Source organism: Numida meleagris, chromosome 2, assembly GCF_002078875.1.
Source record: "Numida meleagris isolate 19003 breed g44 Domestic line chromosome 2, NumMel1.0, whole genome shotgun sequence".
NCBI classification, from domain to species: Eukaryota; Metazoa; Chordata; class Aves; order Galliformes; family Numididae; genus Numida; species Numida meleagris.
The window spans coordinates 53,197-68,882 of NC_034410.1; the positions used below are offsets into that span (position 1 = coordinate 53,197).

The 15,686-nt window shown below is 40.3% G+C and overlaps 1 protein-coding gene across 3 annotated transcripts in view; it reads left to right on the top strand.

Moving 5' to 3' along the window:
* MINDY4 (MINDY lysine 48 deubiquitinase 4) overlaps positions 1 to 15,686 on the top strand; it is a 75,779-nt gene that overhangs the window by 7,622 nt on the left and 52,471 nt on the right. For all 3 annotated transcript variants that reach the window (XM_021386943.1, XM_021386944.1, XM_021386942.1), the window contains exons 4-5: positions 1,949 to 2,207; positions 3,392 to 3,807. In XM_021386943.1, the coding sequence (XP_021242618.1) occupies positions 1,949 to 2,207; positions 3,392 to 3,807 (675 nt within the window). The remainder of the gene's footprint in view (positions 1 to 1,948; positions 2,208 to 3,391; positions 3,808 to 15,686) is intronic.

A 15,686-nucleotide genomic window follows, 5' to 3' on the forward strand; every position in this document is an offset into this window, starting at 1 on the left:
GTGTGTGAGGAAGGGCCGCTGCCATCATGGCACTTGGGCCTGGCGTCCATGAGGGGAGGCCTTCACCTGCACTGCCCAATCAGTGGGGAAAATGGAGACCAAAATGGCAGATGAAAGGAAAACTAGAAAGCAAAAAGAAGAAATGTCCAGCTTTGAGGAGGTTTAAATTGCATGTAGGAAGAATTTCTTCACAGGGAGCCATTGCAGTGGACTGCCCAGGGAAGTGACAGAGTCCCCATCCCTGGAGGTACCTAAGGGGTGTGTGGACGTGGCACTAGGATGCTATTTAGTGGCTGCACTCAGTGGGTCAGGTTGATTGCTGATGATCTTGAAGGTCTTTGTAAGATATACGTTTCTCTGATTCTATGAACATTGTGTGTATGAGCCTGTAAGCACTGAACACTGAAAGCTCCCAGCACCACTGGGGGCAAAAGCCTGTACTGGTGTGCAGGTTTCTGTCTAAATCCTTGGTGACTTTGTACCTGTTATTTACTACTTTATGCCTTTCTGGGCATGTCTTTTTTTCTACCTACAAAATGAATCAGGAAGAGAAATAGTGTGGCAGAAGCATGACTCTGTGATCCCCTTTGGTGTTTCCATCCCCTCTGGTCATGGAGAAATCAGGCCGTGGTCAAGCAGCCAGAGCCTGAAAATAGTTCTAATAGTAACTGCCTGGATAATTTTTAACAATGCAAGCAGGACTGGAGAGTGTAATTAGACAAATTCACCAGTTCCTTATTTAAGAGTTTAGCTTCAAACTCCTTCCTTTTACCTGACCTCACGATTTTTTTTTTAATGTCTACAGCCATTAAAATGATACCTAATTTGTGCCCTTTGGCGATGACAAATGATCCTGGGTCAGGAGTAGCAGTCCTCAGATTTCTTAATGCTCCCAGAGACCAATCCTGCACTCTTCCATTAAAATATGAGGGATATTTTTGCAGTGTAAAGCATAACTAACTGCAAAACAAAAACAAGCAAAAAAACCCACAAAAAAAAAAAAACAACAACAAAAAAAAACCAACCAAAGAAACCAAAACAGTTTTAACTGGTTAAGTAAAATGAATGTTTATGTGATACAAGATGCTTGAGCTTTTGGAATTGCTTTGTTTTGCAATACGATGGAGAAAAAACATCCTAGAGGTAAAAACAAAAGTTAAAGGACAGTTATTGTAAAAGAAGGCTAGCATTTTTAGGTTACTCAGAATATCATAAAAACACAGAACCATAGAATCACCACGGTTGGAAGAGACCTCTAAGATCATCCAGTCCAGCCATCCTCCCACCACCAATATTTCCCCACTAAACCGTGTCCCTTAGTACCACATTGAAACGTTTCTTGAAGACCCTCAGGGGTGGTGACTCCCCCACCTGCCTGGGCATCCCGTTTCAGTGCCTGACCACTCATTCAGAGAAGGAATTGTTCCTGATATCCAACCTGAACCTCCTCTAGTGCAACTTGAAGCCATTCCCTCAAAGTGTGAAGGAAGTCAGTTCAGTCAATCAAAGTTATGTGATACAAGAGGACACTGACAAAAACATTAACAAATTTCCTAATGGCTCTTCAAGCAGATGGGAAAGGAGTGGGAACTGTTTGTGGTAGCTCCGGACCCATCTGACTTGACATACAAGGTTTGCTTTTTTTTTCTTTTTTTCTTTTTTTCTTTTTTTCTAATATGGTACATATTGAAATAAGTAAGCATAAGATTATAATAAAGTGGTATACATATTGTAATGAATTGTGATACATGATAATACTATTGAAACGATCTCTTGAAGACCTACCTATAGATGTTAAAGTGAAAAGTGATTGTATTTGAATACCACTTTCAGGTAATAAGTGACTTAACTTGAAAGCAGTGCTTTAGTTAGCCAAGACATTGTTTCCATTGATGTCATTATTCATCATTTCGCTGTTCAAAATGTTGTTTCTTTTACTTTCTTGTAGACACGATGTTGAGAATCCACCTGATAAAATCCTTCAATCCAGAAAACATCAACACAAAAGTGAAAAATGCCATGCAGGGACAATATGCAACAGCCACTTAACCTCTGATGGGGATAGGAAGTTAAAGGGTAGTCAAGAAGATTTAAAATCAACAATGATTTCTGAAGAGCTGCAAGCCACAGTGAAGGACAAGCAGAGGCCCAGGTCTGGTCTCATTGTCAGAGGCATGATGGCAGGACCAGGACCAAGTTCCCCAGAGGTGATTTTCAACCCTTATAAATCACAGAATCATAGAATTGCCAAGGTTGGAAAAGACCCCCGAGATCATCCAGTCCAATCGTCCACCTACCACCAACATTTCCCCACTAAACCACGTCCCTTAGTACAACATCTAGATGTTTCTTGAACATGATAAAGTATTGGGCATGACCAGAGATTTTGTATGTAACCTTCTGCTGTGAAGTCATTTGCAAATAATGTTAGCATTACTTCTGCATGCTAGTCCATTAAATCTGCGGTCTGCAAAGATGGGCTAAATTAGGGCAGTGGTTCTGGTTAATTCAGAAATTCAAACTGTTTCAGAAACAGCTACTGCACACAGATCTGTGATCTTTCATTACAGCATTTCTTTATTAAGTGTTCTCCATTTTTGATGTCCCATCTCTCTTGAGAGCTGAGATTTTCCATTTTCCTCAGGAAATTGCTTCTTTACCTTAGCAGTGTCTGCAGCTCTTCAAGTGGGCACCTGGTTTCCTCAGGCTTTTCTGAAACCCCACATTTAATCAGTAACTTTGGATTTTAAAAATTGCTTTCAGTAAAACGATGTTTCTAAACTTGTCCGAACGGAATGTATTGCATCAGTAGGTGTTTGTAAAACACAATTCCAAAAATCTTCTCTTTTTTTTTCCTTTCATGCTTCTGTCATAGAGACATGAGCTTCCCCTGTGTCAAATTAAGCTTATAAAATTGAAAAAATATTTAAAATGGGAAATTGAAGTATTTTAAACATTTCACTTGGCTAACACTGAAGCAAATATGAAGGCTAAATTAGTTGCATTTTTCTAAAGAGTTTTGGTTCAGAAAAAAAGTACTAGATACCTTTGACAGCCAGACCTACCAGTAGAATTTCATGTGTCTTGGCTTTCTCTGAGTACAACCCCAAAATAATGTTTTTATGAGGTTTTTTTGTTGATGTCCTTGGGTAAAAGCAAGCAGTTTTTACAGTGCATAGCAACTTCAATACCATTCAGATTTTAAGTAAAAGTATATCTCTGCTCTTCTTTGTTATCCAAAAGAGTTACCTAATTTATTCTTTAACCTGATTCCTAATATTGAAGAAATTGTTTAGCCCCATAGCTACTTGATAGAGTTTTTCTTTGCTTTCCACGTTTGTGCAAAGATAGTCAAATTTTATTGTATGTTTTTAATGGCACTTATTTCCAGGATCTGCAGAAAAGGAGGTCAAAACGATCCACCAGCATCAGTAGCACAGCACTGCTCAAGGGTGAAAAACATGAAGGAAACGACCTGAGTGCCCCAAATGTTGATTCCCAAGAAAATAAAGGATCTTCAGCACAACTGAACCCAGAGTTTGCATCAAGGACTTTGTCAAGCTCACACGTGAGTTCAGCTTCTGAAAAACTAAGGACCATCTCCAAAGATACATGTGACTCTTTTATCAGACTGCTGTCTGAAAGGGCGAGGACCAAGATGGAGGAAAGAAAATCAGTTCCAAGCTTTTGTACAGACAGCGGTGAGAAAAGCCTTAAAGTCAGTGCCCCGCACAGACATTCAGGGTCTGGAAGAGAGAAGAGAGAAAGGACCCTCAAGAAAAGCGAGAGCTGGTTATCAGGCCACAGGTAAGAATACGTATAAGAACATTGTACTAAAAAGTAAAAAAAAAAATATGACAGAGGACTAAAAGAGACTGAGATTCTGTTTTTGTTAAGAGAAGAGGTGAAGATACTGAAAGGGAGAAGATTTTTCAGATTTAACTTGCTGATTTTGACATCCCAAACCAATCAGAACTCCTTTCCGTGTCACTGGAGAGACCCCATAGCTGCTGATTTCTCTGTGTTTCTCACAAGGAGAGCTTAGGGCTACTAGCTCAAACTCAGACCCTGAGACATAAAGAGGTTTATGTCTCTTTATAAAGAGGTAACAGAAGAGGTTTGCTCCCACCTGCAGAGGTCATCTGCATCTTAAGAAACAGTGTTAATTACCACTGCACTACTGTGCTCTATTGCTGTACTAAGGAGCTTGCAATAGATTCCTTCAGAGGACTTAGTTGGTCTCAACAAGAACAGAAGAGGGAGCTATTTCCTAAGCAGAGTCCATTTAAAACGTTTTCAAAGCAAAACTGAGACAGCCCTGCCAGATGAATTATAGCCAGCAAAGGGTTTGAATTCATGCTGAGCTCTGGGCTCCTGAAAACTCTCACTGGAATCAGCAGGACTGCTGACACTCCTGAAGTTAAGTGGAAACAACAGAGAGTGGAAGTGAGACTCCAAATAAACACCATTACAAAGTAAGGACTGGCTCTTGCAAAGCTTCTGTCCCTTTGTGTTGTTTCAGAGCTCTTTGGGATTAGATCAGCTTCAACATTTTGAGGCATCAACATGTGCAGTGCAAGAGCACGTATTTATCTCGATCCTCTTCCATTCTCTGTTACAACTTCCTGACTCCAGTGACAGAAGTGCTAATCTAAATGCTGAAAATCTGTTTAGGGTTAAACCCAGCTCGTTCATTTGCAGGCATCTGAGATTCCATTCCTGTTCCCCATAGCAAGATAAAGCCAGACAAATCCCAGTTTTCCTTCCATTTTGCTCTCCTTCTTCATTCCTTTTGGTTCTGTGCAAAATGTGCTGCTGTTGCACTCAGGCTGCAGGCATCCCTTGTCTCCATAGGAAACGAACAAACCAACCAACAGAAAATGCTGCCATCCTTCAAAAGTTGAGCTGAATGGGACGGAATGCATGCTTACAAACGGAGTGGGCAGAAATACCTAGCTGCAGAAATACAGATCCCACAGTATTTTGACTCACGCGTTTTAAGGAACGAAACGATGAGCATCAAACTGTGCTTCTTGTTCCATCAGCTCTCTGATTCTTAGCTGCTGTCTGAAGTGTGTGTGGGAGGGGGTGGCAGTGTTGAGATGCCAGATTTGGGACTTTGTATTTTGATCTTACATTATCGATACGAAATTAGACCTCTGAGTACCAGAGTCTGCAGGTTTGTCCTAAATAAGGTTTGGAGGCTCTTTGTTTTTGGTTCTAATAGATGACATTTCGCTATTTTGTCAGCGAGATGACATTAAGCATGGAGCTTTCCAAAGTGGCAGACCAACACACCTACCACAGATGTGGAAATGAATAAGCAAAAGAAAAAAACAAAAAGATAAAACCCTCTTGCCTTGCTAGTGTTTCTTTTTAGGAAAAAAAATAAATGTAATGAAGTCAATTAGAGACTAATGATACAGATACAGTCTCTGCTTATGTTTCAAACTGCTTCAGCTGGGAGCATCTGCTTTCAGATTCAGGTATCTCTGAGGATGGTTTAGAAGGTCAGTGTTTAACTGCAGATATTACCTAATTGCTCTTAACTGGGATAAAATGCTGGCTTTTTATTTGAAAGCACGTGTTACCTTTTCAGATACATTCTGAGTTTAGTGCTGGTCTCTTTGCAGACACATTGCCGTTACACAGCGAGCGTACCACCTGCCTTTATCTTTGCAAAGATAGAGGTGAAGAGCAATTTGTTCATCTTCCTCTTCAGCTGTGTACCTCACAATATGTCTGAATCCCTCCCCATAAAAGAGAGAGTAATGATTGCAAAGAATTAAAAGCAGAGGGTCTATTTTCTTCCTTGTTTTATAGGGGAACAGAAGCTTGCATGCTGTTGGGTTGCTGGTATTCCTCTGTGTCTTTATTGGATTCTGTTTCACATCAGTAGGAGTTATTCCCTAAAGACAGCGTGTTGTACAGTTATAGTACTTAGCAATACTTACTTATAGTTAACAGTATTTAATTTAAGTAGCAATATGCTGTACAGTCTGCATATATACAGAAGGGAGCAGTACATAGGTGGCAGCAAATCGTCAGGAATCCTTTGCTGTAAGCAGACAGCACCTAACGTGGTTTCTCAGTTCACCCTGCTTTGATTATTGCACTGTGTTTGCAGTACTGTTGGTAGGCACTGGGGATTATTATGAGGACAGTATTTCAATATTAGTTTCAAGCTGATTTTCCTCAGGAATCAGATGTCTCATTTTTCATATTCTGAGGCTTTTGATTTTAATAGCTTAGGGGTAATGCTTCAGTGGCCATGGTGCATTTCTGCTTTTCTGTCTGAACTACAAAAATAGATGAATTAAATCAGGATAGGTAATGGTTTACTTTAATGGAGAAGTAATTAACAGTGAATCAGATTGTGGTACTTGGTCATGCAAGGGCAGAGTTTTACAAACTCATATACAGCGTGCAGAACTCCTATTATTTGAAGGTAGAACCTTCTATTGTAAGGACTTAACAGATTGAAAATGACGTTTTGTTTCAGTTCCACTTCCGTGGGGAATTTGAAACCCTGTCTGTCCTTCCAGGTGGTTTCGATGCATTCTCAAAGTAGTATTTCTTACTGCTCTCCAGTTCACTGAGTCCTTGTTCCTCCCCAGAGTGTGAGCTGTGCACAAGTAGAACTTGGATGACCGATCACTTTTTTTTTATATTTTGACTCTGAGGTTCTCATGGGACTGAAAAAAGTGAATGATCCAAGAATCCAGCTGAAAAATTGCTGTGCCCGTAGTTACGATTCTGATCTTACAAGTTCCATGGGAATCTAGGAGTAGATGAGGTTGAAGGAACTCATTCAGATAAATGGCAGCAAACAGAGTCTTTTCAGCTGGGCAGAACATTGAATGGCTGTGAAGGATGATTCTTTGCCACCTCAAATATCCTCTGCTTAATGCTGAATCACCTCCAGCAGGGAAATATGTATCACCAAATGGAGTGCACGGAATAAAGAATGAGGATCTGTAGTGGAATGGAATTTGTGATCTTCAGGAACTGTGAAAAAAAGAATAGCTGTTGAATTTGATGCTTGGCCTTGGGTAAAAATCGTTCTATTGCTTTTCCAGGAAAAGCGTGATGAATAATGAGTTCTTTGGGAAGGTTAAGTAGTGTTAGAAGATTTCCTCATGTTTCACAGCTTGAGCAAGCAAAATTGGTGAAAAAGAACTTCATAGCAGTTGAGGAACAATTCTTTTGTCTCAGCTACAGACATGCTACACCTGTTGCTCATAAGACCTCTGAATCTGAAGTACACTTCTAGTTTTCCATTCTCCTTAGCTATACAAATGTAAGGCTTGCTGGTGATGTGGAAACCCTCCAGTTCTCAGCTGAATAATTTCTAAACAAGTAGATGTGGGCTGGCCAGCTGTGTTCTTACTGGGTACTACTGGCACCACCTTATACTGAGTTGGATGGATAGATACTACTGAAGACCCCTGTTTCAATTCTGGAAGTTAAGAACTATGTATTGAGGTGTCTGTCCTTCTAGTTGTTGTGTATAAAGCAAACCACTCTCCTTTTCTCAGTATCAAGACAAATAGCATAGAAATTAAAATCAGAGAAATGAAAGAAGAAAAGAGGGTGTAAACCTGGAATCAAAGACTCAGAACGAAAAAAGCAGTTAGCAATCTGGTCCTGAAGTTAATAACATGTGGTTAATTTAATAAAATCGTTGTAGAATTGTTGAATGACTGAGGTTAGAAGAAACCTTAAAGATCATTGAGCTCCAGTCCCCTTGCTGTGGGCTGGGTTGCCAACCACTGGCTGCCCTAACTTCATAGAAACAAAAAGGGAATGGCTGTCGGAAAGGCAAATAAACGAGAATACTTTTACATCAGAACAAAAATTCCCTCCTGCTGTTAGTAAGCATACAGTAGTGGATCCCATTGTCCAAAACAAGAGATTTATAAAGCACTTTCAGGAGTAAGGAAGACAATTGATTCTCTACTCAACTGTTCTTTGTGAACAGTCCCCTTAGTTGTCCAGTTCTTCTAATTGCTTCTTCTCTACTCTCAGTCGCCTTGCCACTGGTCTTGGCTGCACACCGAATGTTTCCTTTCTGAAGTCTGCCAGTGCAGATGGATATTTCTGACTGTAGGGACTCTTTTATTACTGTGTGGCTTGGCCTCAAGATGCCTTTTCCAACCAAAACCTAAGGATCTCAGATGTACTTCATTTCGACCACCAGGAGATCAAGTACCAGTGAGTCCAGAGCCAGAATTTCTCTTCCTGCAGTGGTCTCTCAACCAAGTTTGCTTTAGGTGGGCAATCTTCAGTAGTTCCCAAAGTATCACTCATTGTTTAGTAATAAACCCTTTTCTAGCAGCACTCTGCATGCTAACACAAATAGAGTAGGGTTAGTGAATTGCCATAGATACCAAGTTCTTTAGTGGAACATTACTCATATTTCATAGAACCATAGAAATTACGGATGGAAAAGACCTTTCTAGGTCATTTGCTTCTATGGCAGATTATTCATTACTATATATATGTATTTTTATGTAATACTTTCTTCCAAGACTTTGTCTAGTCCTCTTAAATGACTCAAGTGACACCTCTCCCTTGAGAATACGCTCCAGTGTCTAGTAGCCTTAATCTAGGGAATTTTTCCTTTATATTCCTCCAGGATTTGTGTTCCGCCCTGTTATCCAAATTGAAGTTGTTTTGCTGACTGATCTTTCTGTTCCGTGCTGCTACAGATATTCGCCTCTGTTAAAGTACTTCTAAATACTGTTTATTCTCCTTCAGACATTTTTTTTGGTCTGAACCTTTTATCGTCTGCTTGCATTTTTATCTCTTCTGCTTTGAATTTGTTTTGCCGTTGTTTTTCTGTGAGGATTTATTTTATTGATTCATTTTATATTTTTTCTCAGTACTTAAGGACTGCTTCACTTTGTAGCACTATGCCTCTCAGTAAGAATACCAATGGTCACCCTCTGCTCGTGACATGATTCCCAACACTGCAAAATCACATTAGCACATTTGTCATTGCAGCGTATCACAGGCATATGCTTTCTCACTTTAGTTTCAAGCATTATGAATGTAACTTTATACTCGGGTGGGTAGTGATAGGACAAGGGGGAATGGTTTTAAGCTCAAAGAGGGAAGGTTTTGATTGGATGTCAGAGGGAACTTCTTTACAGAGAGAGTGGTGAGGTGCTGGAACAGGCTGCCCAGAGAGGCTGTGGATGCCCCATCCCTGGAGGTGTTTAAGGCCAGGTTGGATGGGGCTCTGGGCAGCCTGATCTAGTGCCAGATCTGGAGGTTGGTGGCCCTGCCTGTGGTGGGGAGTTGGAGCTTGATGATACTTGGGGTCCCTTTCAACCCAAGCCATTCTATAATTCTCAACCTTTTGTGATGTTTTCCTCCAAACAGGCCTTTGCAGTATAATTCTGAAGACAGTTTAATGTTCTGCGGTAAGGCAATTCTGAGATGACGAGTCCAAAAAAATTCATCTGAGTGGAAATGCTGGAATATGTTGTGTAGGGAGGCTGTGGTGTCTTCATCCTTCGAGGTACTCAGAACATGACTGAACATGGCTCTGAGCAGCCTGCACTAGTTGAGCAGAGGGATTGGACTAAGTGAGCTCTGCAAGTGCCTTCCAGCCTTAGCTATTCTCTGACTGCAAACTCATGACAGAAATAAGAGAGCCAGAGCAGCCACCTTCTTTTAAATGTGGCTTATCACTGAAATAGGAAAGTACAGTGCCTTATGAAGGTTTATCTATGAATGTGGGATTTCATAAAGAATACTAATCAATATTCCAGTTTTATTTGTACTTGTTAAATTAAATTGAAATTCCAACTCAAGAAATGTAGTTCCAGCAAAGTTGATAACTGCACATTCTTTACCCAATAGTTGTGATTGGCTCCAGTCTTTTCTACTGGCTTTTTTCTGCTCCCCACCCTAGACTTCCAGGTCAGGGGATAGGGTACCCTGAGGATAACTGGTCTGACTATTAAAGGCAGATGTAAAGAAGGCATTGAGAACCTCAGCCTTTTCCTCATCCTCAGTGGTCGTGTTGCCTGCCTCATCCTGTAAAGGATGGTGATTCTCCTTGGACCTCCTCTTACTTTTAATATATGGACTGACTCCCACGGGGCCCTCTCCATCAACGTCCTGAACAGGTCAAAGTTTTGGTGTAAAAATAGCTTTTCTGGGCATAAACAATATTTTTAATACTGTTCTGTTTGCCCAGTGGGCTGTAATGCTTCACTGCTACTTATAGAATTGGATCACTGGATGAGATTGTTTTGTCTAAAATGGCATCTGGCATTTTGTTAAGTAATTGAGTTTTGGTCCTATGAGATTCCTAAAAGTGCTCATCACCTTGAGAGCCAATTTTATGAAATGAGGACTGAGTTTGGGTCACCATGTTTTTATAAGCTAGAGGAGTCTTAAAATACCAACTGATTTGGTGTGGCATTTAGTGTATTACCAGCATGCTTGGGGATATGCAGCATGTGTGAGCAAGGGCTGAGGAATGAATTTCTCCCACTATAAGAGGAAGAGGATGTAAGGGCAACGGTGACACTTCTAGGAAATGCAGGCTTAGTCAGAATTCAGTATTTCAGATAAAAGAACGGGAAGGAATGTGGAGCTGGGGCAGTCTAACAGCAGATCACCTTTGCATGTTTCCTTCCATTTTGTTTGTGGTTGTGCATAGTACTGGGCATTGTCCTTAAGCCACACGTAGAAGCACATGGCGTCATCCCAAGCGTTTGTCAATACTTTGGTGTTGCTGTGTAGCCAGGAAGTGCACTGGGAACAGTGTGGTCGGTACCTTTGGTGAAAGATAAAGCACCTCCTTGGCGTGTGCTCTGCTGCCAGCGGGGAATGTCTGTTTGATCCTTGCAACCGACAATCAGGAAAATGGCTGTCAAAAAAACAACAACGGGGTCGTATTTAGGGGTGGTGGGTTTAATTAGCCCATATACAAAGATGGAGACAGAGAGAGACAGAGAAGCTGCAGTTGTCAAACCACTCAGTAGTGAAAACCTTCAAGAATCTGGAGTTGCATAACGCTTCTTATAACATAATGCTTGGACAGGAAAAAAGAGCCTAAAATAAAAGTAATGAACTATTGTGATTCTTGTTTTGTGCCAATGGATTTATGGCATCAGAGCCTCCGACATAACATCTGTGTGTGCTGCCATTTGCCCTTTTAGTATTTTTCCAGCACTCCATGGGAAGAAGCGCTGTGCAATTACTGGAAATGGCAAATGGCTTCTGTATCATTTTTTTTTTGTTTTGTTTTATTTAATTTTTGGAAAGGACGTCAAACTGGAAGTGTCCGGCCTGTTGCCTAAAACGCATTCAGTCATTGAGAAGTTGCCTTGCTCGTGTGTACCTACCAGGGCTTTAAACCAAGAGCAAACAGTATGCATCCTCTTTTAATGGGCAGAACTTGAAGCACAAGAAATTTCCTACTCCTTAAAAACAACCCATTGATTGCAAGTAGCAGAAGGAATTTATTTTCACCTCTGTGTTGCTTCCCTGAGATTGCTGTAATGGGACAGTGCATGCGTTTGCCCTTAGGCTGTTCTCTACGTTTGAGTTTTCATAGCAAAATGAGTTATTAGATTTAGCCCACCCTTCAGTGTACGCTGTTGTCTTCTTCCAGTTTACACCTGACATTAGCTTTCAGGAAGATAATTTATTTTGCTAAAATCTGTCAGCTTACTGTTAAAAATCGGAGGTTTCTAACAGGAAATGGAAGGCCAGGAACTTTCCACATCCTTAAAAATAAACGGCCCAAAAGCTGAAGGCCAAAACCAGAAGGAGTGTATACTTCATAGGGCTAACAAAATGGGAGGTCATATTCACCTCCAGTGATGTGAATTAACTGAGTGTTGAGCACTGGGAACCCACCTCTGTGCTTTATGTAGTGTCTCTTCACTGATGTCTTGGAAGCATCTGTATTTAAAGGAATTTTAGCTCTCTTGTTTTACTGATAAGTGTTTATTTTGCTGGTGTTTGAATTGGGGAATGTAATGACCAATTCATGTGTGGTGTTGTGTCCTTTTATAATGCAGTGTGGGGGGTGTCACACCAAGAAATCTTTGATGGATGTGTGAATGATCAAGCTACACTTTCATTATACTACTTCCACTATACTTCTGTTGAAGTATAGTGCACAAGACAGTGTAACTGCACAAGACAGAGGATGGCATTGTGACTTCTGGGCATCCTTCTGAATGGGATTAAATTACTATGCAGAAAAGTAGAAGAAGCTGTTTTAATCGAGCAGTGAAAATCAGTTTTCCCAACATGGTAGCCTTAAAGCTACTGGTGGTCAATGTTTTTATTTTAAGCCTGTTTCTTTACCTATATATACGGTAATGTAAATAGGAAATAGTGGAATGCACATGCATTATTGTGAAGAGAACTGCTTTTTCTGCATGTTCAGCTCTTCTATGTAAATTGTTTTCTGCAATACCCGAAAATCAGATAGGAATGTTCAAATATTTAGAGAAAGTACTGTATGGGATGTTTATAATGAAACATATTTTCTTCCTCTCCCATTTTTCTGCTGTGACAGATGACTTCCCCCTTCCTAAGTATTCTAACTGTACGGTTTTACATGTACAATAATTTTTCCTGGAGCTGTAACCATCTGCTTGGATGGAAATTGCAATAAATGTCCCGACAGTGTTTTGAGAAACCTTAGGGAGAGGACATTTGAATAACCTCCATCTGCAAAAATACCCCACTTAACCAGAAAACACCCGACATCAATCTTTGATGTCAGCACTTTCCTCAGCCTGATAGGAATTTCCTTGTGCCTTGAGAAATCAAAGCACTTTGCATCCAGGGCACGGTTCTTCCAGGAACGGGTGTATAACCAACGTCTTTTATAGTCACCAGAAAGCAGTAGTGTTACAAAAAATGGTCCCGGGTGAACTATACATGAGTTGTGCCATAGGCAGCTTTATTTTCATTTACAGATTTTTCGGATGAAACACTACTGAGAAGTACCTGGGACAAGAATTAATCAAGCTAACTTAATGTCGGCAATTCTATCTATGCGTAAACATAGGCATATAGTGCCATTTGGGACTCTAAGGTACCCAAGACATCTAATGAAGCTAGCAGGTGTGCTGAACTCCTTTTTGGAGGCCCAAGTCTTGCAGAAGCAGTGGCTGAGGCCAGGTAGGATGGTGTACCTAAGGGACCTTATGTAAATCTAAATGTCTAAGTTCCTAGACGTTGGCACACATGCTTAGTTGCTTGAAAGGCTTTTTGAGCTCTTGGCTTGGGCCTCCTGACTGCTGACTCAGTCATGAATCAATTACCACGGGAATGTTGACACCCAAGAATGTAAGCAACTAAATTTAGGTTTCTTAATCTGCAAACTGAATCCCGTACCCTTTATCATGCCGTGACAGTCAGTCAGATCTAAACATTGTTTCAAGTACTTAATGGGTATTGACATGATGTCTTCTTATTAACTGCTTAACGTGCCAGGGTTTAAGTTTGGAGAAAGACATATGAGTTGCTTACGACTCTTTTGAACGGTGACAGGATAATTATAGCAACACCTAGGCTGATTTGCTTCAGGTAGTGCTTTGAAAATCATACTCTAAAGTTAATCAGCCTCATCTTTTTCCATGTATGAAGTGGGAAATCTATGCTTTAAGGAGCTCGGTACACTGATGGAGACCATAAAAACAACAGAGAGGTGAGGGGCATGTGTACGTAAGGGTATGTAGGAGAAGCAAGTGCACTAAAAGGTAGATCCTGTCCTTGCATTTGTGATTGCCAGGTAACATCAGCACTTCTTTACAACAGCCATGTCCACACTGACTAAATTCATTTTTAAATCCTGAGCTTTTTATGTAGCAAAGAGCAGTGAAATATAAATGGGGATGAGTAACTTTTCTAATAACTCATGTACTTCCTTGATAATCATGTTGATGTAGTAGGAATGGTGTTCCTAATAGAAAAAGATAACCAACCACACCTTGCTTGGCCTTCTTTTGTATTGAAATTCTTTAGTTAAATCTGTGCTGCTAAGTGAAGCAGATCCAGGGACAGTTCTCTGGCCTTGAATCTTCTTGCTGTATCCTGACTGTGTTCACATTATATAGCATTTGACTTTAGATCTCTTCTAGATCTCCTATTGTGGCTGTAAAATATAGTTTTGTTTCCTGTTTGTGAGCTGGTTTGTTTCATTGGAGAGAAGGGATGAATCAGGGTCTGAAACAGTGTCAGTTAGTTGATGCACCCTCAGGAGGGATGCTTTTGTATAACGAAAATAAAGGGCATGCTGCCCATCCCAGTGCATGGGGGTGATGGCAAGGTGGGATGTTTGAGGACCTGAAGCCTCCTGGGATGGTTTTGGTAGTGCAAAGAAGGAGCCAGTCCTATTGTAAAATGGCAGCGTGCTGTTCTGTGAGCTCTCTTTGGGCGTTGCTTGAGAGAATCTTGGTTGGTGTGGGTCAGACCCATGTTAGGAAACATGGAAACTAGAAACAATGTGGATTAGTAGAGGTAAGTGCTAAATCTTATCTTCCTCCAGACCTCGTTAATAGCCATAAATGATAGTGCTGCATTCTTCAGCATTAATAGCTCTGTTTTGAAAACCAGATCCAAATGGGTTGACCTAGGAGGAAGCACATTATTCTCTAGGAAACAAGAGACAATAGTTTGCAAACTCAGACAAAACAAGAGTGTAGATTCTGCTGGAGTCCAAGTGCAGTTCAGTGATATCAGTACTTGGCTGAAAAACAGTTTATTTGCAAATTTAGTGTCATTGAGACCACTCCTCTGACCAGGAGAGATGAAAATAACAGCAAGTGACTACAAAAAGAAGTCTGAGTTGGAATCCAGTTTTAGCAAAAAGCATCGCTTGTTCAGCGGGAATTCAGTACAAATAGCAGTGTATGTGTTTGCTCTCAGTTCTCTTATCTATGCCAGCCTGTTGGACATCTGATTTACTTTTACCTTTAATCCCTAGTAATGTGGAGTTTCATTTGTATTCTGTATTTTCTTAATTGTGTCTGTGCAAATTTAATCCTTTTTAACACGTATGTACTCAGAAAGAGAGATGTTTCTTTTATTTCAATACCAAAGACTGCCAATGAGAACGGTACCAAAATGATTTTAAACTGGAAGAGTCGTGAGTGTAATATGTGTGTGTGTTCTGTTTTCATTCATCTTTCACATACTGAAAAAGGAAATTAAGTTAATGGAAAGTATGTGATATGACAGCAGTTGTTGCTATAATAATATCACACACACAAAGGATGTTGCTGAGGAAATTATCCCATACTATTTCTGAAAGGTCTGTCAGTGCAATACCATTTTTTCCAAAGCAAAGGCCAATGGTGCAGCACTTTTTTTTGAAAAAAAAAAAAAAAAGATCATCTTTTTACAACAGTTATTTGAAACTTTTCCTGAGTTCCAAATTCATTTTGGTATGAATTCTACAGGAAGAGGAAACCCATCTCACCTCTCAAAATATAACTTTCTATTTAACTTCTGTTTTCACAGCCAAGCTTAACTGCTTAGTCCTTTCAGAATTTCTGTTTGTGAATTTTTAACTTGTCATTTGTGTAATACAGAAATCACAAGAGCATTTCTCAGAATCACAGAACCACTGAGTTTGGAAAAGACCTCCAAGATCATCCAGCCCAACCGTCCACCTACCACCAATATTTCCCATTAAACCA